At 39.9% G+C, this 22957-nt stretch overlaps 1 protein-coding gene across 4 annotated transcripts in view; it reads left to right on the top strand.

The window, feature by feature from the left end:
* The first annotated feature begins 2096 nt into the window (after positions 1–2096).
* Positions 2097–22957, top strand: part of LOC147127483 (partitioning defective 3 homolog) — a 271216-nt gene continuing 250355 nt past the window's right edge. For 3 of the 4 annotated variants that reach the window (XR_015084282.1, XR_015084281.1, XM_086020897.1), the window contains exons 1-2: positions 2097–2585; positions 18073–18174. Coding sequence is in view for 1 of the 4 variants with exons in the window: in XM_086020897.1 (XP_085877023.1) it covers positions 2466–2585; positions 18073–18174 (222 nt within the window). In the remaining 3 variants the exon portion in view is untranslated. Of the gene's footprint in view, positions 2586–3015; positions 3264–18072; positions 18175–22957 lie in introns of those variants that run through there. The other variant, XM_086020898.1, reaches the window with a different exon arrangement.

Genomic DNA, 22957 nt, shown 5'->3' with positions numbered 1-22957 from the left:
GAAGTGTACCATCTATGCATTGCTGACATAGTTTGCTTGTCAGTAAAGTTTGTCAGAAAGGATTTGATTCAGACTTAAACTGAATGTGTTTTAATTTCTAGTATTGTTTATTTGTAAGATATCAATCAGGTTAATTTTAAGAGTATGATAATCATTATTTATCTGGTTGCTCTAGATCTAAATACAGTATAGTGTGCATTTGTAAATAATTGTATGCATTTTGTTTTTATAATTTTGTTGTAATTATATTATATTTACTGCAATATTAGGATTTATTATTGCAGGGGTTAGGATTATACTGTCTGTATCTTATACATCCTTTCACTGTTTTGTGAATATGTTTGATGTTTTCACTTTTTTTCCTTTTTTAATTTTACATCTCTCGTGTGTAGTTATAATTTTCTTCTTATAACGTATTTTTTTCGTATTTAAAATAAAAGTACATTTTTCTTACATGCTGATAGTATCACAAAGCCTTGGAAGAATGAAGCCAGAGAAGGGATTCATGATTTCAATAGTAAATTAGGTCACACTGCATATCAGCCCTCGGGGTGACTTTATTCTGCATCATGGTTTAATAATTGAAGCATCTATCATTACAATAAAAAACATTAACCAGTAAAATACCTGTTAAAACTGTGATTTTGTGACCAGAAACCAGACAGTACAGACATGTAAACCCACCCTGCGTCCCATATCAATCTGAAATATGGAACTTCTACACCGTTGTGATAGTCAAAGGGCTTTTACCTGGAGTTCAGTAACTTGTGGAAGGACATTTCGACAAGAAGTGGAAATCGAAGCCTTCCTCTCGATTGAGGGACTACCATACCAACTGGGCAACAGCATTGCCAAACGTCATTTCGTTACATGTCAGGGGCGGAGCCATGGGTGGGCCTTGGTATGCACAGGCCCACACAGATGGACAAGACTGCCCATCCAGTGAGATTCATGAAAAAATATATACTTTAAATGTTTTTGTAAATTATTATTCAATAATTTCTGAATTTGTGTTTCGTTGTTTTTTTTAAAAACATTTTTATTGAATATTAAGAATGGCATAATTGTGGTTATCTCAGGAACCTCTGAACTTCATATATTATATTCAGTTTGTCATTTTATTTGAATATACGATGTGTCGGGATAGGGAGATTGTGCTCAGTGACAAAAATTCAGGCCCGCCCTGATTTTTCCAGGCCCACCCATTAGCCATGTTCTGGCTCCACCCCTGTTAAATGTTTTAATTGTTTGACTCTTCTGTTGTTCTGTTGCCCATATTAATAGCACAGATGTGGGCTTTTGACGGTGAAACTGTAGAGCCAATGTTAGCTAGTAAGATTGCTATTATGTTTATTTCAATTTTGATTTACTAATTAGAAATACATTATTATCAATAATATTGTTTTTTTTTTTTACTCATCATTATTATCTACTGATGATAATCATATGCGAATGAGCACAGCTCATGCATAAAGTTCACTCTCTATATAAACATCTTTACGTAAACAACCAATACCTTCACGATGCATTTTAGACTAACTAGCTAACAGTTATGAAGATTTACGTACTTTCTTGAAAAACTTTCCTATGTCCAACCTTCCATCCACAGTTTTCCCTCGGCTGTTACTATAATTAAGATTATTGTTATTGGTATTACGTAATGATTGGCTGATCCAAACAGAGCCTCAGGTACTAAATGAAAGAAAGGTCGCAGGCAAAACATTGACTGGATTTCCTGCAATAAGGGCATTGACTGTCAACAAGTGGAACAGATTGGATTGGTTAACAACACTCCTACATGAAGTGAAGGGAAACGGACAGATTTACAATCAAATTTAAGTGAAAAAAAACAGAATGTTTATTTTTGTTTAAATTTAAACCCATATTCTGGCCAGCTTTTATTGAATTTGTCAATACTAGTTCGGGGTATAAAAGAAATATGTTTTGAACTAAAAACAAAAAATTCTTTAGTGGGGCGGGGGGGGGGGGGGGGGGGGCTGGAACATTTCAGGGGCCAACCCCTCCTAAAACAGGTTTTGTGACGCCACTGTTTGGGACCTCCATAGGACACTAAAACGCAGTCTAACATTGGTTGTTAAAGGGTTAAGCGCAGAGCGTGAGTACTTTTGCCAGCCCTGCTGGTTGCGCACAGGAGAGGACACATTCCTGGTGCCTGCTCCAACATGTGGGCGACCCTCGCAGCGTCATGTCAGCTGTGCGCTCCCCGCTGACAAGCCGCTCGGCTGCTAAGTTTCTCTGAAGTTAAGTCAACACAAGAGAGGAGGACGTCAGCCGGTCACAGCAGCCACTGGATCTCATCGCTTGGACTGTTCCAGCACACTTCAAAACGAGCTTTTCCACAAGCAGCGGGGATTTTTTTTTTTTACGTCTCCCCAACGCCGCCAGGGATGGTTTGTGTCCCTTTACCGCGTCGTCTTTTTCCTCTTTGGAATTAACGTGAGGAAATGAAGGTGACTGTGTGTTTCGGACGGACCCGGGTGGTTGTCCCGTGCGGGGATGGAAATATAAAGGTGACCAGCCTCGTCGAACAAGCTGCCATGAGGTACAAAAGGGCCATCGCCAAGGTAAGAACAGAAGGCATGCATGTGCAACGTCTCGCTGCAAGGCAGGGCGACTCCAGACATTTGGAGCCGTAACATGGCGCTTTTCTCGTGCAAATAAAGAGACAGAGGGCGGTGGTAGGAAATGTAGTTGTTACCCAGCGTGAGTGAACCAAACGTGGACACCTATTATGACTGGAAGGCGCAACTTGCAAAAACAGGGCTAGTTGTGTGTGGTGTTTTGTTTGGTTACAAAAGTAGGAAAACACATCGAAACTGGAGTTTGTGGACAATAATTCGATGCTTGTTGACCCTGCACGGGTTGGGTAATTAAGCGGAGCAAAACACGCGCGCAACATTCTGCGTTTGTGTGCAGGTGTGTCATTACAAACTGATGACAAACACACTTGAAAGGAAAAAAAAACAACTTTACACTTGACGGTCACCCGCACAATCGAATGGAATATAACATAGAAGAGGTATCTGAATTTATTTAAATAACATGTTATACTGTAATCTAACAGTATGATTTGGTTGTAGTTTGCAGTGGAGTGGAACTGCACTGCGTTATAGTGAGAGATGTTTTCGATATTTTGGTTACTCTGTTTAGTCACGTAAACGTGGGATCATATCCAGAGATGGGGAAAAGCGCTCACTTCAACTTCAGTAGAAGTACAGATACTTGTGTAAAGAAATACACTGGTAAGTACGACCACGGATACTTTGAAATGTATAAATCTCAAAAGTTAAAATGTTTAGTCAACAACTTGTTACCATCGTTTTGCTAACGTGACAAAAGGGACACAAATAAATACAAAATTAGCAACGGAAAAAAATATACTAGTAATATATTAATTTTGTGTGTGTGTGTTTTTTTTCTCTTCAGATTACATGAAACATGCTTTGAATGCCAGAGCATTGTAGTTGTTAGGCTGTCACAAGACAACGCATCCGCCTTAAATCATTATTGTAGACCACAGCATCCACAGTAATTCTCTTAAACGAGGTCACGGATGGGGAATATCTTGCTTCTCCAAACCTGTTGCAGTCATCGTCTCCGGTTTGTAGCTGCTGTACCTGTTTTTTCACATAATGATATGTACTGTAAATGGATATAGTAAAAGTAAACGGTTGTCAGAAAGACAATACACAAGTACAGATGCCTGAAAAATCTACTTAAGTACAGCAACAAAGTATTTGCACTTAGTTACTTTCCATCACTGACAATATTACCTTTGACTCATGCAGGTCCACCTAATGTGTCCAGTGAATGTAATAACAAATCCCACTAAAGTATACACCCATTACCCTCTTTTAAACGCTAACCACGTTTTGGAGCATATTCAAGCTTCATGATGGAATGCAAACCCTGTTCCAAACCAGAATGGGTCCTGACAAGGACCCATCGTTTTTCCCTCTGAGAGTTTCTTGTCTCTTTGTTTTCAACCCATTTACATTTAGTAAATGAATTAATGGTTGGTAGTGCCCTGACATTTTCTCCTTTTTGCCAGCAAACTTTGAATCGCGAGAAAACTTTACAGGCCCTCGGAAATGGGCTTCACTCTTAAGATAATTCTTACTAAGGAGTATTTGAGCCAGGTTGAGAAGAAAAAAAATATGGAATAACAAAGTTAAAAGAATAAACTTGTAAAATTTAAACAAAAAAGTCATAATGTTGTGAGAATGTAAAAATGTCCACTTAAGCCTAAACTCGCCCTGAACCCTTTTTTGTAATAAAATTACTCATTTGAAAACCAAAAGATGTTTTTGTTTTAACATCTGTATTTTGTCCTTGTTACAACCAGTAACTTTTTGTAATCCCCCCCCCCCCCCACAAAAATGTTTTGAAAATGAACAAATAATTTTGACTGTTCATTAATGTTTTGTTAGTGCCAGAACTAAACATGAACATATTATCATTACAAATCCTTTTGTGATCAAAATTCCAGTATCGGTTCTTTCATTTTTTAAATTTTTTTTATTTTTTTTATTTTTTATTTTTTTATATCAATGCAATTTTTAAGCAGTTTAAATCAATTTCAAGTTTGTTGAGCCTGCTATACCTTTTTGCAAAAGATGACTAACTTTCCACACAGCAATACATATAGCCACTGAGACTAAACAGTGCTGAAATGCGGCAGGTCAACATTCATCCTTAAAGAGGACTTCCTCTGACACACACCAATGATCACACATCCCTTTAATAGTTTTCCGCGGCTCAGCAGAAAGGAAGCGACTGGCCCATTGATCCGTGCTGCGGTACTGTAAATGGAGAAGCGTTGGCTCCGGAGAACATGGCCATCTGCAACAGGTCCGTTAAGCCCTTTGGGCCTCTGGAAGACATAATCGCTTGTATGGACGGTCACTTGAGAGCTGAAAATGTTCTCAGAGCTGACAAAGCATTAAACCATAATCCGTCTTCTAAAGTTGCAACATTTATTAGTAGTACGTGGATGGATGCAGAAAGACATAGGCCTGAACATTAGCCTTTGCTTTACTGTCTCAGATGATGCTCAAAGTGTACATACGTGCACAATCTGGCCAATAATGGTCGGTTTTGATTGCACTGACAGATAGTTATTCACACAAGCTATACTGGTTTTGCCTTTTCTTGCGTTGGGGCTTTCAAAGGCTTTGTTTCAGTGTTGGTGGTAGAACAAAGAATGTATCAATGAGCCACTGAAAAGCTATGAATTTCAGAGCCAATCTGCTCTTCACTACGCACAATCATGGCGGGTGAATGCAAAATTGCTTTGCTCGTCTCTTCGAGGCTGATGTTTTTCAGCACTTGGCCAAGCAAGTAATACTTGCCCAAATGTTATTTATTTTCACATTCAGGGCTCTCTTGTGCGTCCGCATCATGCTGCTGATGCTGATCCCCATTTTATGATACTTGGAATAACAGCTGCAGTATATCCCTGATAGAAACTCATTTCCCAGTACACCATCATTTTCTGTGGCTCAGCAGAATGGCGGAGACGAGTCCATTGATCGAGGCTGTTGCACTGTAAATGTAGACTGTGACACAGGTCATTGAAACCCTTTTGGATACCGTTTCACACACATGCAGAAAAGCATTCCAAAAGTTGCCAGTTGATTAAGGAGGTTCCAAAGATTTCCACATAGGGTCATTTAATCTCAGGTGAAGTTGACTTGTCGAAACTGCACTCAAATGCACCATGAAATAAACCTGTAAGTGTACTTGTATGAATGCTAATTAGCTAACTACACTCAGGAACGTACCTATTGGATAAGTCATAGAGAGAAGCTGTATCCGAATAGCTGTAGTACAGCAGTGCATAATAACTGGATATGTAATTATGTGTATAGACAGTGCAAAGCTGAGCTTGTGGGTCCTGAACGATGACGGGAATGCGGCGTGATTGATGGTAATTGACGACGGATAAGTTCAGGCTTCTGGTCAAGCAGCAGAGATTTTTCAAATTCATTTCTGCCACATCAGGGAACAGAGCACCGGGGAGGAGAGTGTGAACTCAGTAACCTCTCATCATCATCTCCTTTGTGCAACGTCTCTTCTATCATTATCCCTCTCTTTTTTTTTTTCTTTCTGCGCACAGTGTTGTCTTGCTGAAGACTAACCTTTATGTCACGTTCCTTTATTCACGGAGGTGATTGCCTACCAGTCTTTTAGTAAAACATCCCTCCTGCTTCACCTGTCCAAATATGCTCAAGCTTTCTGTAAATAGGCTTGTACTGATTGCCTACTTGTAAATATGCCTTTAAATTTTCATTAAGAACTGAGTCCTACATTTATTATCTTGACGAATGGAGGATTTTAAACTCCTTTTATTTGTAGTTATTTGTCACATGCACAATTCAAACCTTACAATATTATCACAATTCTTGATAGTGTATCCACATATGCTTTCTCATTGTGAATTTGGGCTGCTCGATGATGAAAAAAATATGAATCATGATTATTTCGGGAATTTAAATCACAATTTTTCTAATGCTCATTTATTTTTTGGTACAACACAAGAAAATGTGTAAACGTAAAAAATATAAAGACAAATAAATGCAATAAGTTCCTTTTGGACCAAACACAATTGATTAAAAAAAATATAGAATATTTTAAAAAAGGTGCAAATGTGTAAATTCAAGTATGATTTCCTTGTGTAAGCAAACGTTGGATATAAATTAATTTTAATAATAGTTTGTTTACGATTATGCCAATTTTGTAATCGTGGAATGTAATAATAATTTTGATTAATTGCACACCTTAGAACCACTTTCTAAAGTGTCAACTGTCAATGCCTTTACTTCCTTAAATTGACACTATCTTCATATGCCAACACTATAGATATGCAAAGCTAACTAAGAAATATCGAAAACTAGGTTAATGCATTTTACATCCTCCTTGCCTGATTTAATGACTGTAGCGGGTTCCCCCACTCAGTCGACTGGCCCTAAGATCAATGACACCACAGTTAGGCCTTTATCTGTATCAAACAGTGTCTCTCTTCAGGGTCAAGGTAAGGGCATTTCAGGGCCTCCCCACAGTCTAGAATGCCACTCATGTGTACACAAAACAGTTGCACACGTGCTGTGTGGGTGGTGGGGAGAGCACAGGCATGCAAAGACTTGTGCCAGCCAACGGTGCAACAAACATCAGGGACTCTCAGTTCAGCGTTGAGCTTGAGAGTTGCATGCAAAGCTGCAAGGATTTCTGGCAGTTCTTGCCAAATGTAGCAGTCGGCAAGCCGTGCTGTAATCGTGCCAAATACCCCTGCCATGCCAAGTCGTTGCATGAGTGGTGTTTTCTGGCTACATACGGTGCAGTCTATCAGGATATTTGGGGTGTTCTTCTTGTGTCACTGCTCATTTGAATCAATATATAGTTTTGGCATGGTGATTTTTTTTTTGACTTCATGTGCTTTCACAGACTTATCTGAGAATGAGTAACCAGGAGAGAGAAAACAGGAGTTCCAGCGTCCTATGAGTGTATGATTTCCTGTCTAAGCCAACGATTTACAAACTCTGTGCTTCAGAGAATCCAGTTAATCATTAGCCAGTGCTGTTAGAAGCATCACAGTAGAGCAGACGTACACTTGAAGTTGTTAGTCGATGTGTGTATGTGTCATTAGGCTATTTCTCAGAGCATTGAACAAAGTTGTTTAAAAAAAAAAAAAAATCAGTATTACTTTTGAGACTATTTATTTACTGATGTATTTAGTTTTAGCTGATATCTTCTTTTTATTTTGGGTGCTGCTGTTTACAACTGATGATGTACATAAGGTTGAGGATGCTGTGCTATCTCTTCAAGCAAAGGACTGAACACAAACAGTGCAGCAACAGATGTAGACAGACAATGCAATGATAATCAGTCATATATTCTACATACTCTGCGGAGAATAACAAATATTAGTGCCGTCCTGATGAGCGGAGAGCAATTGAGATGTCTCATTGAACAGTACTGTCTGTCTGTCTGTCTACTGATATCCATTATACAGCTGGTTTGTTTTTGTAACTTACAGGTCCCCCATTTCATTTATTTCAATTTTATTTTTTGTTGTTGTGTTTCTCAACCCACATTTCTGTGAGGTAACGTTTCCTTCCTAAAGATGGATGTAATCATAGAGAGCAAGTCCTAGCAAAGGCCAGCTATGTGCTTTGTTTTGACACATGACAGACCACGCCCTTTGGGTGCGATTCAGCGCTTTGCCAGAAGCTTATAGCTGTTAGTCCCATCGTCCCAAGCATCGGTTGTTTGTGGAACCGTTAAAGGCCAGTTCCAAATGTTCACCATCTATCCATCTACCCATCCAATCCATTTTACATGTCTATAATTGTGAATTAAAAAAATACTAAGCAAGAATGTTCACCGTGGCTAACAAGTGACAATACAGCTTTCTCTTGTATCTGCATTTTTTTAAATTTAGCATTTGGACGAAAAGGAATATCAATATGAATAGATTTTCTGCAGCTTCAGTTTGCACAGTGGCCATGGACTCACAATTTCTGCAGATGTTCTGTATTGTCTATTATGTTCATCGGAAAAAGTACAAGAGTGGCAGAGTTGGACCAAACAAGATTACAGCGGTCTGGGAGTCCCTTGGAAGGCAAGGAGTAACTTAACTCTGCTTTTTCAAGGTTTAATGTGAGCAAACAAGCTGCCTTTTCTGTCCGTGCCGGATCACCAATTTATGTGCATGTTAACATTGCACACACGTGAAGGAAAGTTACCCTTGTATTGGTCTACCCTTGTATTTGATCCAATTGATGCATGTCTAAATTTGAAAATGTATTCTTTACAAAGAAATATTTTGTATATAGTCCTAGTCACACTGAATCAATAACCAAGAATAATTTTGCTCAAAATTAATGACCATAAATATGTTCTCTCAACCCCGTTTTCTATTAGCTAACTTTTCTCTTCAGCACGTTTTATAAAAGATGACTTGGATTTGTGCAAATGTAACCATGTAAGAGTTTGCCAAACATCTTCCCACCGTAATATCCTCTCAAACATCCACACTAAGCTGTAAAATGGACATAGTCAGGGTTGTTGGAGAAAAATACAGTACCTTCTTGATTTGCACGGTTTTGTTGGCGGCACCGCGAGGAAAATCAAATCGCTTATTCCGAACACAGCAGTACCGCATGTGCCGAGTGATAGGTACAATTTGGCACTATGCTGAACTATATTTCTGCCTTCGTACAGTTAATAAATGTGGAGTCAGTTAGTGGTAGGTTTTCTGTGGCACTTGAAGTCTCTCTCTTCCAATAAAATGGTTCTGTCCTCTCTGGCCATATACAGTAGTGTGGCTTGTCGAAATAATATGAAAGTAGAAGGGCGGAAAAAAAAACGTCTTGAAGAAAACGCACCGAAAACTATATGCACCTAGCGTGGCAGGCTTTAATTACAACGCTGACATCTGTGCCTGCTCTGAACCCCTCAGATCTGCTTCCAGTGACCAGCCAAATAACAGGCTTTGCCATTGGAAAATCATGTTTTAGCGTTTCACTATTATTTTGCAAAGGCAATTAATTTTTGAGCCCTACAACTGTGCCATGTACATCATCTGTAGCAGTTAAGAATCAATAATGATCAAAAACATGGCAAAAGCATACTGATAACTGAGCTTCTGATAACTAAATGTATTGATGTGTGCACATTGACACAGACATGTTTAACTAATTAAAAGCAACTAAATGTGAATAAATAGATTTTGCCAGAAAAAAAAACAAAAAAAAAACTTGATGGGCTCCAGTGCACGGAAGTAAAACTGGTGCGTTGCCAATTGTGACCGGTGTTTGCTTGGACTTTGAAACTAGGTCAGTCAGTCCAGACTGAGGAAGTGCGGCAGATCAATACTATTTGGACGTAACCGTAAATGTAAGGCGGTTTCATGAGATACCTGAATATATACAAGATGGCTACAAATGACATCTGCATATTGTACAACTTCTCTAGAGAAGTTATGGAAATCCACCTGCTGTATTTCCAACATGTTGATTGAAACTACATTGTGGGTGTTTGCCTATTCAATACTGGTTATAAATGTGACAATTCTAAGCAAACGGCAGTGGTTGTCAGCTATCCTCCAGAACATTGATGGGCGTTTATCGCACATTCCCGTGCAAATGAATTTGAATAGCACTACTAAGCAAGACTGTGTAAACCTCCACCATCTGTCCAACACATCTGTCACTCACTAAGACTTCCTCACGAATAATTATTCAGTTTTGTCACGGAATGTGTGAGCAGCATCCTGTAGAGTGCAGGAGTGTGTGGGTGTGTGATTGACCTGGTCGAGCCGGTTTCTCACTCACTGTCAACAGCCACTCGAGTCTTTCAACTCAATGAATTCACTTTGCATACGACTGAGTGCCCTGCAGCTCTCAAAGCTTTCATTAGCTCTTTTTTGGCAGTTGTGACAAATTTCTTGAGGAAAATCCTCCAGCTTCCCTGCTAAGTTCCTTTTTTTTTCCAACTACATCAGCACAACATCTTTCTATCAAAGATGCAGCACACTTTTTTTTATGTGACTTCAGAATGGTATTTTTGTCTCCAAGAGTTTGGTCATATTTCAAACTGGGCAACCTTGCGAGGTTCCACTGTAATTTTCTGATAATACACAGTATAGGCAGATAAGATGTCTGCTGGCTGGCGGACTTAAGAATTACTTGCATGACCATGATTAAATAAATTTCCTGGTAAATTTGTTCATACTAAATGGGTGCCTATGTACGACATAACTACTTAACTCCTCGTGTATATACAAACATGACCTGAAGTGGCATGCAATATAGTGCATAAGTGATATCCTTGTTAGCAGTAAGCTATACAAGGTAGTAGTTGAATTTGACAGAAAGTGAAGAATCCTGCGAGACAATCAAATATCTAAGGCACAGTGTAACCTCTGTTCTTAATTTGGACTCTCGTGCTCTGGCTGTCATACTTCTAGGAGCAATTATGTGCGTGACTTTTACAAGCCGCAATCACTTGTCCGTTTTGGGAGATAATTTGGTTGCAACCTATTTGAATGAACAGCAACCCACAAGTGCTGGGTTGTGACACCTAAAATGTCAGGCCCAAGATGACTGCTTTCCTTTGTCGGGACCTGTGACTCCTAGCTCACCGCCAATGTGAGCGACATTTCAGTGTTTGATGTCCTGTGATCTCCTGCTGCTGCTCACACAGCTGCAGCGCACCAGTCCACGCTCAAGCCTCCCTTTGGTTCAATAAGAGTGGCTTGAAATATGCTCACTTTGATCTCAAGCAGTACATTGCAGGGTATCATTATATTAGAGCACAGTGTAATCTACGTCTGACTGTTTTGATGGTTAAATTATTTTTGGATGAGGTGTTAACTTGCTAATGGTGGTGTAAGTGTAAAATTAATTACAGTACGTGTGTCCTTCCAAAGCTTTTAAATAATCTTTCTAAACTAGTGGTTGGAGACGTTATTTGTCATTTTACTAAGCTATTTTTAAAATTCCGGAAAGGGTTCTCATTGTTAAAATTAGGAGCCAGTTCTCTTTGTCCATCAGTGATCCTTCCTGGGTGACTCCACAGAAATTCCTTACAGTCACTGCAATATGAAGTCTGCTCAAAGAGTGAAACCTGACCAACTTCTTCTTTCCTTCCGCCGTATGATCTTTCCAGGCGCTTAAATTTGGTAGGTCGACTATAGTTCACAAGTATCCGTCAGTCCCAGGAGACTTTTAGACCTTCTGTTTTAAATCATCCTGGGTGGGGGCATCTGCAGTTCTTCATCCCCAGCAGCAGACCATAAAGGACTCTTGTCACCATTTCCACGTCATCCTCCAACCACCACAGCCACCACATGGCCCTGTGCCATATTCTCTCTTACTTTCACACCGCGCCTGCCATCAACACTGGTGGTCTCAAAGAGAGATTGATCGGGGCTATCCTCCATCACTCAATGCCTTTGAATGAGTGCAGTCTCAGTGAAAGCAAGGAGGGTCAGAGAGTAGCTGTAGGGGAGGTTGTCAAACCGATACAATGCCTTTTACAGCAAATGTTATGAATGGGTAATGGCTGTATTTGTTGTTGACAAAGGCAATGTGTTAAACTCTTTCGTAATCGTGCAATTTGTTGTATTTGTTATTAAACCTCTGAATTTAAGAACAAGTCTTTCATTGAGTTTGGTGTACAGTGCTTTAGATTATTGATTTACAGTTCATACAGTAATCGGTGAGAATGGAGCAAGGTGGAATGTTCGCTCATCGATTACCAGAGAACTTGCTCGAATGAACCTTGCAGCATAGCCTCCAGTGGTTTCTGTCATCAGAATTTCTTCATCTGTTTTCACCACCTCTTCTTTCACTCTTGTCATCACTTACTGTAGATCGATGATACTTATTGCATACATTGTCTATTCCTCTTTATTCCTCACAGAAAAATCAGGTAGGAGGTAGGGGTGCTCGATTATGGGGGGGGGGGGGGGGGGGAATGAATCACGATTATTTAGAAGATCATTTATTTTTTGGGATGAAACAAGAAAATGTTTTAACGTAAAAAATACAAGGACAAATACATTTCTTTGAAACACTGTTTCCACCATGTGTCCCTTTGGACCAAACAAAATTGATCAAATTAGTTATTATGAAATAAAAAAGGTGCAAATGTATAAATTCGAGTTTGATTTCTTTGTGTAAACAAACATAGTGCGTTTGATATAAATGCACATTAATAATCATCTTTTACGATTATGCCAATTTTGTAATCGTTGGGTGTAATAATCGTGATTGTAATTGAATTTCGTTTAATTGCACAGCCCTAATAGGAGGTACATGCCCTCAATCCTTCCTAACCAACTGCATCCTGGACCAAGCCATTGGTCACTCAATGCATGGTGAGGGCATGAGATGAAATGCGAGCTCAGGGCTTATGTTGACTCGAAATAAGTGGTTCAATGCATTGACGTGCTCTGAAGCTTGAATGGCCAGTCCATTAGCAAGCGACAGACAAGGGCAGGAGAAGCAGTGGGAGGAGCAGCCGTGCAGCCTGCAGACATGACATCCACAATATTGCCCACTATTCTTGTTCCGTAAGTGTTCCAGCTGCTGTTCCAGTGGGGGAATAATTCAAACCATCTGAAGCCACTAGTTCTGCTCTGCTAAAAATATGATGTTATAGTTAGAGGAGTAAGGGCAGCCGAGTGTGGGAGATTAGAGAGTGACAAATTTGAAGCAGAAAGAAGGAGCTTTCTGTTTTTGTTGATTCTGAGTTTTTAAATCTTAGTGCATACTGTGAATCCCACCTTTGCTTTAAAGGGGAAGTCAACGCAAACATTTTTGTTTTCGAGAATATGTTCTATGCAAGCCCACTAGTTGAAACAGGCCATTCTGATAAATATTGCATTTGTGGAGTAAGTGTTAATACACTCGTTTTTCGAGGCATCTCTGGGGGCGGCCATTTTGTCTTCTGTCAACTGAAAATGACATCACAACTGCTCACAACGACCAATCATGGTTCAGATTCAGAAAACAGGTCAGCCGTGATTGATGTCATTTTCAGTCAACAGAAGACAAAATGGCCGCCCCCCAGAGAGGGCTAAAAACGAGTGCGTTTTGCTGCTTAATGTATATATTCCACAAACGCAAAATTAATCAGAATGCCATGTTTCAACTTGTGGGCCTGCTGGGAAAATATTCTTGGAAAAAAATATGTTTGGGTTTACTTCCCCTTCAAGTATCAATCAGAGATAGAGCCAGTGTTACTGATGACAGAGCTGTCTCCATCATAATCCAGCATGATGAATCCAAGTCATGCTAAGAACAACCCAGATTGTGAACATGCCACTGTTAACCTTGGGTGAGCCAAAAGTCAACGTCGGCTTTTGACTTGACAGGCACGAAATGCTGCCAAGATGTTGCATTTCCGAAGTGTAATCTGAGGAATGACATGGAATGCTACATGTTCCTTGTGCGCACGAATCTGAGCAAACATTCTGGACTATAGGCATCAACTGTGAGTTCACTTTAAAGTCCTAAAATATGTTTGTGTGGGAAAAATAACCATTTGGTGGATTATTTTCAAAATATTTTTCAGGGATGGAAAAAGTCACTGTCAGTTTATGGGTTCACTTGCTTGACTTGTGATTGTGCAGGCAGTGTGGGTTTAGTTCCCACTTAGTGACAGTGTGTATGGTTGTCTGTTTTTATATGTGCCCTGTAATTAGCTGCTGACCTGCCCAGGGCATCATCTGCCTTTTGCCTGAAATCAGATGGGATTGGCTCCAGCTCCTCGCAAGTCTGAATAGCACAAGCAGAATCGAAAGTGGATGCATGGATAGGGATGGAATACTCTGAATTTTCTGTTTCATTACCAGTATGATATTAAGTAGATCAACGCTGCTTGGAGGAGTTATGTGATTGCAGAGGTCTTTGTGTATGTATCTTAATTTTTAATAGCTGGCGTAATTTTATACTTCTTTAGACAGAAAATTAGTAGTTGGTTGGTGGGATTTGGGAGGCAGCACATTAAATCATTTTGGTCATCTCTGTGATGACCTTTCACAATTTTACACCAAGGCAACTGTGCTGTTAGTTCACTATATTGGCAGATCAAATGCCCAGCTCTCGCTTTTGGTGTGCCTTTCTCATAAAAAAATAACATGTCATTGTTATAATTCTTGATGATTGACAGAGTGCTTCTCTTGACTCTTTTCATGGCCCCATCAGACTAAAACATATTAAACCATTAGCATAACTTCATTAATATTCTTAGTTATTGAACAGGTTGTTGTCTTATCTGTCATTCTATGAATGTGTCTTTTTTTCACAGCTCTGTCACTGTAACTTTAAAGGGTTAGAAAAATCCATTAAATGTTTGAAAATAAGGGCTGACTTGTTGAGACAGAGCATCTTTTACACGTACATCTTTCACTGTCATTTCTCTGAAGGCGCAAAGTGAACTATATTTATATTTTGCCAAGTCATCATACGCTGCTCCTCACATCTGCGAGAAATATGACCATTCTAGTTGGGTTGCTCTGGATGAGCAGATGGCTTAAATGCAGTGTCTCCCTCAGGGATCTGAGGCTAAACCATCTCTCTGTAACATGACACCCGCCTTCTGCTTCTTTCCTCTAATAGCCACTTAAATCGTATTGTTGGCTCATTCATGATGTTTTAATTTGCTTTCTCTTGTTCACTGGGCTATCGAAGTGTGTGTGTTTTCAGCAATTGTGCCAGACTTTGAGAGCCTTTCAGTTGCACCTTGCTCACCCTACAAAATGCATCTGTGTACGCAGTTGTTGTAAGCACAGGTGTGGTGTATTAATGCTGACATTATTTGAACACATTGTATGATTTCGGAAGTGACAGGCATTCTCCTGTTGTACCACAAAGTCATACAACTTCTTCTTCTAGCGGTATGTTTTGCCGACTACAAACCTAATCGGTTTTAGGCCTTAGAATGACGAAGAGCTGTATGTACCATAGCCCAAAATTAGCATAGCCTGACCCTAGCTTGACTCTGTAATTGACTTAATGATGTGTCATTCAGCAACCACTCAATGAGGTCCTCATTGCCATCGTTTCTGGCTGCAGTAGCAATTTCAGCGCCTGTTGAGTCATGTGGCAGTTTTTGTTTATTTGGACCAGATGTGGAGCTTTCTTTGTAATCATAAAGGTTGTTGAGGATCAGAAGGTCACACAGTTTTAGACTTTGCTGCAGAGGACTCAAGAAATTAGTATGACTTTCATGTTTCTTTAACATAGTTGGATAGTTTCTCCTCAGCAGCTCCAACGCAACTTTGTATATTTGATTAACATTTGTACAGATGTAATCAGTGGTCTATCTTCAAAAAAAGAAAAGAAAAAAAAAAAAAGGAAGGATTTAGTTTGTTTGCATTGCGCTGTAAAGCGCAAACTGAAAGTGGGAGGCTGACAGCTTGAACTACTGGTTGGAGCTGGTGAGTCACTGGAAGGTTGGAACACCCATGACTCAGAAATCACAGGATTTACATTTTCTTTTTTTGGTGAAAGTCTTGCTCTGTTCACTTCTCAAACACTGTTTTGTCATGCACACTCAGGATGATTAGTACCTGTGTCAGCTTTAAAATAGTTTGTGTTTGTTGTGCGACCGTTTCATTAACTCTGTCAAGAGGTTACGTACCTCTTTGGGTCTGTTTCCTCAGTCTCCAGGTTTGTCTAGTATTTCTGTGGCTTTTAAAAATGCTGTACCTGTCCAATGGTGTGATAAGCAATGTTTCTTTCAGCCACTGGCCATCAGGACAGCATCATCCTACTGTATGACTCATAATGTAGAGATCAGATCACGCCTAGTTGACAAAAGAGAGCTTGTTGATACTATTTTTAAATGATAATAGACATCGTGTTATCTTTGTTGGGAAATCTTCCTGCGCGTCTTTTAGATGTAATCACCAGTGTCGAACACTTTGAAATCAAGTATAGAGAAGATGATGATTGTGTTTGAAAAGAATGACCCCGATGTGATTTGAACACGCAACTCTTTCTGATCTGGAGTCAGACACGCTACCGTTGCGCCACTAGGTCCTGTCGATGGCTTGCAACAGAAAATCTAGTTGCGGCTGCTGTGGGGAATGGCAGCCGTGCCGCAATCGGAAACATTCATGTTCTGTCCCTCTCTAGCGCAGAGTCCTCCCTTCACTGACTCACCGCAGGGCGCAAGCTTTTGTGCAACTTTTGACAAGGACAGGAAATCTTCCGTGGTACAAAGACATGGATACAAGGGTGGAAAGAGCTTTTGTCCGGCTGGAGATTGTGTGCGTTTGTGTCAGACACAAGGGAGCAACCTGTGTGTCACCTCACAAGTCAGTACCTGATCAAGACACATGCTGTGGTGTGGCTCTCAGGCGGCATGAATGAATAGTGCCAAGCTTGCAATTAATGTAAAATAATGAGGTCGTGGCAAGAGGGAGATGAGCAAACAAACACTCATGCTTCATGTACACTAGTTTAGACAACAATTATGAACACATTTCACTGTACTGGTAATTTATTAATAATCTAATCTCCAGCAAACTCATTCACAAGCACATACTTTTCCTGAGGTCCCTCTCAGTGGTGAAGTCTGATTATACTTCTGTAATGAGGGCTTTGCTGTCATATTTCTCATGGCAAAGCACCGTGGTTGTAAAGCTCCTACACCACGTCAAGCATGTCAAATCCAAAGTGCGTCTGCTCATGTTCTCTCGGCTCCACAAGTGTGTCTTCGGGATTATGTTTTTGTGGCTGAGCTGCTCTCAAAAGTAATCCATCTGAAGAACAAGCCAGAATGATGTCTGTGCCAAATTGACATATGGCATTTGAATTCAGTTTTTATTGTTGACTCTACACCCGAGGTACATCAGTATAAGGTGAATTCAAGCATATTGTGCAACTGCATATTCAATGTGGCTGTCAACAATGTCCTCTTCCTGCTCAGTTTCTTGTCACAGTACTGGACTTAGAATATTTTCCTTCCTTATAACCTCAAAAAAACAAAAAAAAAAAAAAAAAACTTTTAACACACCAGCATTCCTTTCATGAGTTGGACCATTTTTCCCTGTGAACCAGAGTGGAGTTAAGTAAAACAGAGCCTGAAGGCATTTGACCACAGACCCAAAGATAGCTCAGTTTAGAGGAGAGCGAGGGCTGAAGAAAACAAACGGACAGAGGGAGGACACAACATACACAAAGAGCAAGAGGATAACATGATGGAAGGAATAGTCTTCTCATCTTTGACAAGATTCCCTTTAATGCTTCAATGCTTGAAGACCTTGAGCTGGCCACAGCATGCAGAAGATTAAAACATTTCATAACAGCTAGTATGAAGTCAATCCATGAACATGTCCCAATGTGCCAACTGTGTAGCGCATTTATGACCCACATAGTGATCAGATCAGCTGATTCCAATATCTGTTGGCTTGGCAACGATCATATGTTATATGGCTCAGATAACGTCCCAAATCCTACGCACTTGTATTGCAAATTAACTTAATGCTCAATTTAATGCATTTTTCGAACATGACCTATTCTCTCTTTTTTCTAGGACCCCAGTTACTGGGTCCAGGTACACAGGTTGGAACATCGTGATGGCGGAATCCTCGACCTGGATGATGTCCTCAGTGATGTGGCGGATGACAAAGATCGGGTAAGTCCTAATGTTTGTAGAAATAACAAGATAAACAGTTTCATTATTGGTGTTACATATAACATGCATCCTACTCACTGGCAATGCTGATTATTACATTTATTAATGTGTGTAAATTGCTGCAAACTCATTTTGCTAGTTTTGCAACTTGGCTGGCTCTGACTAACCATTCAAAAAACGGACATGCTAACATCATCGAGGGGCAGCTTGCTGGTTTTCGGAGAACAATTAAAAAAATCTGATTGCTCAAATAAACAGTCCCAATGCTAATATGTATAGTTTGTTACCAGAGCTACTGATCCTCAAAGCCTTGGGCAGATTAGATTGACATGGCAACACTTAGAGGCTTAAATGTGATTTGAAAAAATTCCAACTTCCACATTCATTACTGGAGGCAGTGCAGCCAAGAGAAATGCTACGAAATGAAGAGAAAGGACTGGGATTAAATGTAGGTCAGTACATTTGTGTTTAGGCCCTGACCTTCCCGCCACTGGAAGAACTGATATGCAAACAACAACCCCAATAATAAACAAATTGTTGAGTGAAAATTTCTCTGAAAGTGTCAATCAAAACTGAAAAAGCCAGAATTGCAATTCAACTCTCATATCGGCTTCCTTCACATTTGGCAGACGTACCGAGCATCGTTGCCTTCGAGTGTACGATGAATAGGACCGTTGCTACCTAAGACTTGAAGTATATTTCAATGTAAAAGCTAATTTCATCTATTTTTGTATAAATCAAAGAAACAACAAGTGGCTCACTTCCCACTCAACTATTGACCAAATCCAAAACTTGATCTGCTGCCCTCATTCTAACAAGATCCCACACAATTCACATCACACCCGTTCCACCGCAACGTCACTGGCTGCCCATTACACACCTCATTTCAGGCAAGATCCTCCTCCTCACATTGAAAGCCAACAATAACCTCAGTATCTCACCAACCTCCTTCATGTGAACAGACCCACCCCGTTCTCTAGGTGAAATGTTGCGTTCGAGTTTTGCATTTCCCGTGTTATTATATTGTATTGTGTAAATTTGTGTCCAAAACAGCTCAAATGATCAGGAGAACAGTATGTGTAAATACTGTGTGGGTGTTTGGTTCCTCTTCTGCGTTTATGGTTGCAGTAGTAAATCCAGTCTGGCCAGTTCCTTTGATCTGCAATCAACTCTGTCCTAGTTTCTCTGTATTTTACAAATAGTTAACCAAGGACATTTCATTATTTTTGACCAATTAAAGCTAACACTGGTCAGATTGTTGTTGATGTGAAGGTTTGAAAGGCGGTTTTCACCCTTATGTGGTTTGTTTAATGTTTTATTCATCAGTAGTAGTGGTTGAGGGATGACATGAGTGAATATACATGTGCAGTAATCAACAAATAATATTATACTAGCTGTTTAAAAACAAGAATGAAACTATCCAGCATCATGAAGTGCTTTAGTGTGGGCTCTGTAAGTGAGGACTTGACTTGTCCATGTCAATTTTAGTCTTCAGGTTTTTTGTTCTCTACTGCCATCAGCTGGATACTGATTGAAAATACAGATGATGCGAGAAACTTTCATTACGTCAGAGCATCTCAAGACGGAGACAGGCCATTAAAAAAGAAAGTTAAAAAAAAAAAGTAGCACAGAACATTTTGAGTCTGTGAAATGGCTGCGAATTGTTTTGATTGTTGCAATTAATCCTTACACCAGATGGAAAAGTGACAAATGGAAGCGATACGTTCAGCCTGAGATGTGAAACAATGGAGTAAAGTGAGGAGTTAATTAATCAATGAAAATGCTTAATTAACTGCAATTATCTTCAACTTAAGTGCACAATACAATGCAAACCTGGCATTGTGCAGAAGACACATGAGTACCATCCTGCGACTAATTGGTAAGTATTGCTCTGCATTCAACAAGTGTAGTTTATTTGTTTTTAAATTGAATTTGAATTTAATGATGCAGTAAATCTGATCCCTCTATCCATTTTCTACTCTACTTAGCTGTTCAGGGTGACTCAAGTCCAGTTGACTTGCACATCCAAATACTGTACCTCCTTTGTGTATAGTCAGACAATTCACACTCACATTCACACAGGTCAGGCAAGTTAGCTAGAACACCATTGGTAACCAGTACCTTTAAAGACATAAAAATATGAAGAATGTCTTGTCTGCAGAAGTAAGCAATGTGATATATGTGCATACAAGTCTTCTATGCTAGTTTGTTTCATTTTATTTTGATTTGGTTCACCCATTCCTCTGTCTCCCGAAACATACCTTGCAAAAAACACACAGCAAACCACACCCACTATGTTTTGCTTCATGTGCAACTACTTAGAGTGACATTGTGACATCGCCCCTTTGTGTTTGGCGTCTGGCTCGGCTTTATTTATGAGCAGAGGTGAGGAAGGCTTCCCTTTCCCGCTGAGGCTAATTCAACGCGTAGTCGAATCCTCAGGGGTGCTTGCTAGAAAATGCTCATTAGTACAGAAGCTGATGAGGCCTAGACCAGAGCATGACTGGAGTGGGTACACTTTTAGACCACTAAGAGGCGCTGTAGTCCTGGTTTTACTGCTTTAGTGTTGACCCTGAACCACAACTGTATGGCACAAATGTCTATTCTTTATTATTTTGTTGGGGGTGTTTGTACTACTGTTTTGTAGAGAGAAATAACTATGTATTTACTTTATAGCATTACTATATTACTTCATAAAATGTGCTTGTATTATAGCATAATATACTTTATCTATCTATCTATCTACATCTATCTAAAATCGCTGAATGAAAGGTTCATAACAGGAACCAAATACATAACGCTTGTTTTCCCGTGATGGTCAATTTGCAATTTCTCGGGCCCTGAAGCTGGCATTGCCATGGCAACCATCATTGGCACCAAGTGGGCACCTGCTCTGGGTCGAGATCAAGCTGTGAGTGAAATTAGTCGAGGCTAAAGCAGGGTCCCATCAGCTGTTCCCCAGGCACCAGAACACTGCCGGGGGAAATCAAAGACTAATTACTAATCACCAAGTGTGTTTGTGAGTGTGTGTGTGTGGGTGTGTGTGTGTGTGTGTGTGCGCACAGGAAGTAAGTGGAAGTAAGTCTTTTTGACATTCACGCTAGACTATTGTGTGCGGCCAAATCGTGTAAGCCTCATGTAAGCACATTGTTCATGATCAACTAATACGAACAATGTGCCTTTCATGAAATAAGTTAATTGATCCATATAGATCAATTTGATTAACACATGATCATGTGCACACATTTTTTATTCTCCAAATGCAAAAGTGTGCCCATTAAAAGCAGCATGACATGATTTCATTTTTCATTGTTTCAACTTGTCGCTTAGGGGAAGAGTATTGATTTTATTCTGTTGGTAAGTTTGTCTGAATGCCATTATTGTTATTACCATGCATTCAATTGACTCAATAATGGGTCCTAATCTGCACATGACTTGTTAACTGTTAATGTTTGACAAAGGGGTGCTAGAATAGCCATTAATGTCTTTGTCTAGGCATGCGGTTGTTGTATTTGCTCTCATATCCATTACAAGAGCTGTCTTCTTTTGGAATTTCCAATATGAACCTGCATGTCTTATTGGCTGCTTGCTAAGATAAAACAAATCACTATGCTTATATTTAAAAATGTGTTCATGTAGTTTGCAGTGGTGTGAGAGCATATTTATGACTTCATAAAGGCAACAGTATTGTTAAATATAAATATACTCTTAGGTAAACAATAAGACGCCCGTGTTCTTTTTACCTTACCTCCTCCTGGAAATGGTATTTAATGTCTAAAGTTTCTTACACACATTTGACTAGTCAAGTATGCATCAGCATGCAGGAACACCAGTCAGCTCTAAATCTGCATGTAGGCAGAATATGCTCACCTCCATGGCTTTGTTCAGATGTTTATGGGCAACAGCAGGCATTTTTTTCCTTTTCATTTCTCTCCAAGGCTTTGAATGTATCGCTTGTTTTTGTTTGTTTATTAGGTGGGCAATTTTGTAGCCACACTTTCTTGGGAAAGATTGTTGTTCCTTTTCAGCCGCTCCCGCCTTCACACAGTTATAATCCCTCACAGAGGGGATATAGCCAATGTAATCACAGCCGTCGTGTGCCTCGCCATCAGGGGAACCACAGGATCTGCTTTGAGCAACTCTATGGCCTGCTGATCATTTTATCCTTGTAATACATTAGAAAATACAATACTTTCATGATATTTCATTGACATTTAAGGTGGAAATGCGTGACATGCGCTCACATTACCTCCAAATTGTTCATGACTCGCCAGAATGCTGTCTGGTAATGCTGGTGGTGTTTAACCAGAATAACAAAGAAAAAAATACATATGTGGGAGAAACAATGTTACCACTACATTGCCGCCCCCGAGCATCCCCCACTCTTCCTGTTTGTTTCATGAATAGGGAAGGTTGTCCTGGTTGACAGCTGTCAGGGCCTCTTTGGTTCGAGTGACTGGGTAGGTATTTTGCCAAACAGGCCTATTATCCGTGCTGTTCTGTGGTGGGCCTTGGGGGGGTCGGGGGGGGGAATAATTGGGTCAGAGACAAACCATAAATGAAGATGACAGATACAGGCCTTCCTACTGAGCTCCTGGCACCCTATCATATAGTCCTGAAGGGGTGCGCCAACATGATGAGAAGTGTTTTTTGTCTTTTCTATAGAAGGCCCAAAAGCTACTTATGGCAACTGTGACCAAAATAGTGTCAAAGATGTCAACTTGGTTTCTCTTTGAAATCCTATAGTCTCACTGTGTGGCTGCAGGGAGTTATTTCTTTAGGA

This window comes from Filicampus tigris, chromosome 21 (genome assembly GCF_054856515.1).
Source record: "Filicampus tigris isolate MCC_2025a chromosome 21, RoL_Ftig_1.0, whole genome shotgun sequence".
NCBI classification, from domain to species: Eukaryota; Metazoa; Chordata; class Actinopteri; order Syngnathiformes; family Syngnathidae; genus Filicampus; species Filicampus tigris.
Note: the sequence above shows the minus strand (reverse complement) of the source record. Positions and strands in the feature narration are given on the sequence as shown.